This window comes from Grammomys surdaster, unplaced genomic scaffold (genome assembly GCF_004785775.1).
Source record: "Grammomys surdaster isolate TR1022 unplaced genomic scaffold, NIH_TR_1.0 218, whole genome shotgun sequence".
NCBI lineage: Eukaryota > Metazoa > Chordata > Mammalia > Rodentia > Muridae > Grammomys > Grammomys surdaster.
Window position 1 is genome coordinate 1,021,360 of NW_021604663.1, and position 6,000 is coordinate 1,027,359.

The following is a 6,000-nucleotide window of genomic DNA, read 5'->3' on the forward strand; positions in this document are numbered from 1 at the left end:
GCTCACTCTTTATCTTTCTGCTGTGCCAAAGACAGGAGAAAATTTTCTTTGCTCATGTCTAAAAATACAATTCCAATTTCTAATTCTCATCTGTTAGGTATTGTATGACCAGAGTTAGATGAGTGAGGTCAATTCAAATTAATAGCAACTTAAAAAGGAGTAGCAGTATTTTCTTTGAGAAACAACATTTCTTAACTAGTGGACTTCTTTGGTGAAGATCGATGGGTCTTAAATTGTCAAAGCTTTGCATTCAATGTTCTTAAGCAACTACGTCAGTACTGTTCAAGGCTAATGCCATCACCACCCTACAGTCACTCACTTGTGGAAGCCAAACTTCCAGAAGATTACAACACACCTAATTCTGAATGTGTTTAAATTATTTATTTAAAAAAAATTAAATACATCTAAAGATGTTCTAGGGAAAACCTAATTCCCGGAAAAATGTCTTTAAACTATATAAAAGGCACTATTTAAAGATATGATCAAAGACTTTGCTGCAAATTTCCTAGCTACCCATTCTCTGTGCTAAACAGAGGGGCAGTTGCAGTCAGCTTGTGAGGCTCAGGTGACACACTCATCACAACAAAGTCATAATTTGTTGGTGGGTGTTCTTTTGGTTTTTCTTTTTGTTTTGTTTTGTTTTTCCTGAAAACTCCACAAAATCTGCTAACATAAACTGACCCCAGATTTACCATCTGATAGCTCTTAAAGAAAAATGTTATTTTAAAAAAAAATTCATTCTTAATAACAATTTTAATGAATAGTAAACACATAGGATTTAAATCTTTTTTTTTTTCAAAGACAGAAATTTTAAAACACTCTATAATAGTCTGGATAAAAAGCAAATAAAATCTTCCTAACAATAATATTTAAAGCAAGTAGCTCAGCATCAGTTGATTGATTAAACTGACAAAACAATCTCCACGTTTTCTCTCCTTTCCCTCCCTCTCTTGATCACACACAGAAAATAATTATAATAGTAGTGGTAGTAATAGCAACAATAACAATAATCAAGTAAGCCGGGCAGTGGTGGCGCACGCCTTTAATCCCAGCACTTGGGAGGCAGAGGCAGGTGGATTTCTGAGTTTGAGGCCAGCCTGGTCTACAGAGTGAGTTCCAGGACAGCCAGAACTACACAGAGAAACCCTGTCTCGAAAAGAAAAAAGAAAAAAAAAGAAAGAAAGAAAAAAAACCCACAATAATCAAGTAGAAGTGGTAGTAGGAGCTAAAAATAGAAAGATTCATTTACTAAAGTAAGATGTATAGAAAAACTACTTTTAGTAAAGAAAAATATATTGCTAAAACTGCCCCAACTCACCTGGCCAATCTCATTTAGAGTTTATCAAAATAAACATTTTAGAAACTGAATACAGTTTTTTATGTCGACAATCCCAGCTATCCAGAAAGTGAGGTATGATGATAAAAAGCTTAAAAGTCAGTCTCGGCAACTTATAAGGTATCTCAAAATAGAAAAATACATTTTTTTTAAATGTGTAGAGGGCGATGTTGCTGGGGATGTGAAATCCCATCTAAAACCTAGAGACCGGGTGATGACAGAGTACTTGTTCAGCATAACTCAAAGCCCTGAGCTCTAGCACAAAAACAAAATGCCACTGTCTTCCCCCCCAAGTTTTAGTTCCGTATTTTTATATAAAATACAGTAGTCAAATCTTATAGGTAGGTGGTTATAAATTATAAGTGGCAAAGCATATTATCATGCTGGAGTGACAGATAATTCAGTTCTTGAATTATAATATGAAAAAAAAAAGGATGTCTTAAAATGGTTCCTAAGTTTTTACTTAAAATCTTAAAAGATTTTGGATTACGCCCAACATCTACAAGATGTGGAACTTGATTACCGTACTAGCTAACTCTGTGTGTCAACTTGACACAAACTTGTCATCAGAGATGAAGGAGTCTCAGTTGAAGTAGGAATTTTCTTAATTAGTGATCAATGGTGGAGGGCCCAACCCACAGTAGGTATCATCCTTAAGAAGGTGGTCCTGGATTTTCTTAGAAAGCAGGCTGAGCAAACTATGGGAAGCAAGTCAGTACGCAGAATATCTCCATGGCCTCTGCATCAGTTTCTGCCTCCAGGTCCCTGCCTTGAAGAAGTGTAAGCTCCCTAACTTGCTTTTTGGTCATGGTGTTTCCTCACAGCAGTAGAAACCCTAACTAAGACAATTACTAACATGCAAAAACACAAGTCCCTCCCTCACAGGACACACAACCATTATCAAGGACTTACCTTCTTTTTATCCCTCATTGAGCCTTTGCCTCGGACCATTATTTTACATCCTGTTTCCGCTTCAAGTTGTTTAGCTGTAAGTCCTCTAGGTCCAAGGATTCTCCCAACAAAATTAAACTGTGGGGAAGATAATATAAATTATTCACTTACTGAAAAATATATCAAAGTTATCTGAAAGCATACATATGCATTTGTTCACTCTGTCTCCTTTAAACATGAACCAAGAAGTAACACCTAGAACTAACTGACTAATTTCTTGCCATGTAGATGTAAATCAGTTTTACAAAGAATTTTCATATGTACTAATGCAAACTATCAAGAGTGACATAGTTAAGGAAGGCATTTACTGAATGGTTGTCCATCAGCACAGAATCTCAGCCCGAGTAACGATTTAACACAACACTAGATACCATGCACACCACGAATCCTTTCTACAAATAAAGGTGTCCTTTAACAAGGATAGTTGGGAAAGAGTCCTGCTTTATGTTCATAGCAAGAAAAATTCTGTCTCCAAACACAACTGTGTAAGTGACAGTTTCACACTGTTGCTAGTACATTAACACTCAAACTAAGATTCTACCCTGTGCTAATAATACAACTCTTGAGCATACTTTTTAAAGTGACATTTCTTAAAACAATCTTATGCATCCTTATTTGCCTTTCTTTTTTCAATTCCTACTTTTAACTTAGAGATCTGAAGGTTTAGGCAAGCAATCTAAACATTCTATGAAAAAGGCAGTGACAAAAGTAATTGTATAAACAAAACTTCAGCATCTTTTAACAAAAATTCCTATTATTCAAATTTACACAATTTTAAAGGTCACTAGGAAGGGCATACTCTACTCACTGGTAAAAACTAGTTTGCTGTGAGCATCAAGCAGTGTTATACTTGTATCAGCCTCACTCACACATCTTAAATTTTCTGTATCTGATGAGTGACCAACCTATATCATCTAGGTGTATAGTATTTTATGTGCTGTTCATACAACAAATGTCAGACAACACACTCCTCAGAGCATGCCATGAACTGTACACAAATACATACAGGTCAGTGTCTGGGGCATTCTAGTCCACTAATCTACTTACTCGTGCTCTATCATTCTAGACTAATTGGTGACTGTATTCAAGAGTATCTTAGCTATTCCTTGTCATCGTCCATTCCTGCATGTATTTCACTAATGTTTTAGATACCCTTTAGAGTATGCATTGAGATCAACCCCACTGGAACTTCAAAACCATGAATAATGGCCTAATTTATTCATGTAGATAGGTCATCTTACATCCCTCTCAAGAATGTAAAACGTTTGAACACTGTGCCTTTATTACTCCTATATGCTTGTACATTTTTAGAAATTAGCTATTTCTAGTATGTGAATACATAATTAGTTTTCATATCAACCTTTACCCAGCAATGCTCCTTCCTGATTATTTGTTTTTATAATTGTTCTGGGGGAGGAGGGTCCTAGGAAGTGGTTATGTAAGCGGCATTGTCACTTGCAAATCATGTCATATGTTTTCTTTTCCAACTACATAAATTTTTCTTTACTACCCACACAGCACACCTTAAGTTCACAAATGCACATCATTCTCAACTTGCTGCTAGCTTAAACGAACAAGGCTGATAAAGTCCTAGGTAAGCTCACTATCTTAGATATAGATCATAGAGGGCTATAATTAATTTTTAAAATGTTAAACCAACCTTATATTACTGATGAATTCAACTTGGTCATTATGCATTTGTCTTCCTTTTAATAAGCCAACCCAAACTGCCATGTTTGGGTTGGCTTATTAAAATTACATTTTGGTTCATTTCATTTTATACATTCCTCTTTTAACTGATATGTACTCTTAGCTTTTGATTTCCTTTTCTTCCTAAAAGGTTTAATCTGCTGGTTTTCCAAATCTGAAATGGATACTTCCATATTGCATGCTTCCTGCCCCTCCCCATAGTATACATATAGATCTAAGCTGGCTTGAAGAAGTATTTTCATTATCATTCAAGTCACAGTAAGTTGATAGCTATAAAATATATAATGACTTTTTATTTCAATGATGTAAGAAATTTCCCAGGTAGCTTTGGTTTGACTTTTAGCTTCCTATGCTATAGACAAAAAAACAACAAACAACATCAACAAAAACTATATAAATTATCAACTTTAAATATTTGTTCATGCATGCTTTAACACAGGATATAGTCAATTAAAGATAAAAATAAACTGTGTGCATGTGTGCACTCACCTATGCATGCACAGGTGGAGACAAGACTAGGAATCCTCTACTGCTCTCTCCTTATTCCCTCTGACATGGTCACTCACTGAATCCAAAGCTCACAGAGTCACCTATGCTGATGGGTCAGGAGCTGACTGTTTCAGTCTCACTGCTAGGACATGAGGGTGCTAGAGAGTCAAACTCAGATCCTTATGCTTTTGTGAGCCCTTCACCCACTAAGCCATCTCCATAATTGTTCCCAGTCAAGCTTTTATAAATATTAACCGGGTGACTAAAGATGAAGTAGCATCTACATTGACTAGCCTGTTGCTTGTTCTTGTGCTGGAGACAGACGCAGCTGGGCCTCGGCTCTATTAACAAACACCCTATCACTGAGCTATACCTAAGGTTACTTGTCCTCCTTCTTTTATTTTGGTTCTCCTCTTTTTAAAGACTTTTAAGACATTTGACATGTACGAATGTAAAATCTATTACTATGAAATAGGCTTTTTTATTTTCCATTAATAGCTTTCTGTCACTAATCTTACATTACTATTAATATGGACACAATTTTTGCTTGACTTTTCATACTGTATATTTGACTATATTACTTTTAAATTTCTTTGTATTTTAATTAAGATTCTTATAAGCAGTATCAAAATGAATTAGTTTCAATCTATCAATTTTTGTGTTTTAATTGACCCCACTTGTACTACATGACTTTTATCTAATTTCTTACTAATATATGCTTTCTATATATCCTACCTTTCTGTGTTCCTTTTTCTTTTCTACCCAGCCTCCCTTTCTCATGGCAGGGGGAAATTAACACACCGGGATACATATTTATTTTCTTCCTCCTATTAGCATGGAAGTTACATACCTGCTCACTTTCCTTGAAGTTGCATGCTTTAAAATCCACTGTATATTTTAAATCTTTTAAATTCACAAGTACAACATCACCCCAACTCCTGTGTGCCCCCACTCTCAATTTCAGGGGTTTTCCCTCCCCTCCTCAGTCCCCGCTCTCTGTGCTGGGTCCATTTAGTGCTCACATGTACTTTTTCAGGGCTGACCATTTAGTCTTGGTATTGGGTAGCTAATTAAGGGGAACATCCCTGGAAAAGAGTGATTCTTCTCTCTCTCAGTAGGCATTAAATTCCTGTGGCTCTGTATAACTTTTTAAATGTTGTCCTTTTTCCGAGTAGATTCAGAATTAACTTCACAGAGTAGTGGGGGAGAAACATCACAAGAAATCACTCATCCGCGGCCCCCATTCCTGCTCATCTCCAAGCTCCTCGTTCTTATTAGTCTATGTAACCCCATACCTGTTCCTCTACGACAGTCACCTTATTTCATCACGTACTTTGTTTAGTTGTGGTGTGTTTCAATGGAACATGGTAGGGAATGGCCTAACAACTCCAAACTCAATTAACAGATCAAGAGTTGCTAACAGTAGTTAGTTGCGAGTAGTGAGAGAAAGAGAGAAAGAAAGAAAGAAAGAAAGAAAGAAAGAAAGAAAGAAAGAAAGAAAGAAAGAAAGAAAG

The 6,000-nt window shown here is 36.0% G+C and overlaps 1 protein-coding gene across 4 annotated transcripts in view; it reads right to left on the bottom strand.

Annotated features, from left to right (window-relative positions):
• The window catches only part of Qki (QKI, KH domain containing RNA binding), a 111,828-nt gene that overhangs the window by 63,322 nt on the left and 42,506 nt on the right, over nucleotides 1-6,000 (bottom strand). For all 4 annotated transcript variants that reach the window (XM_028772724.1, XM_028772723.1, XM_028772726.1 and 1 more), the window contains exon 3: nucleotides 2,249-2,365. In XM_028772724.1, the coding sequence (XP_028628557.1) occupies nucleotides 2,249-2,365 (117 nt within the window). The remainder of the gene's footprint in view (nucleotides 1-2,248; nucleotides 2,366-6,000) is intronic.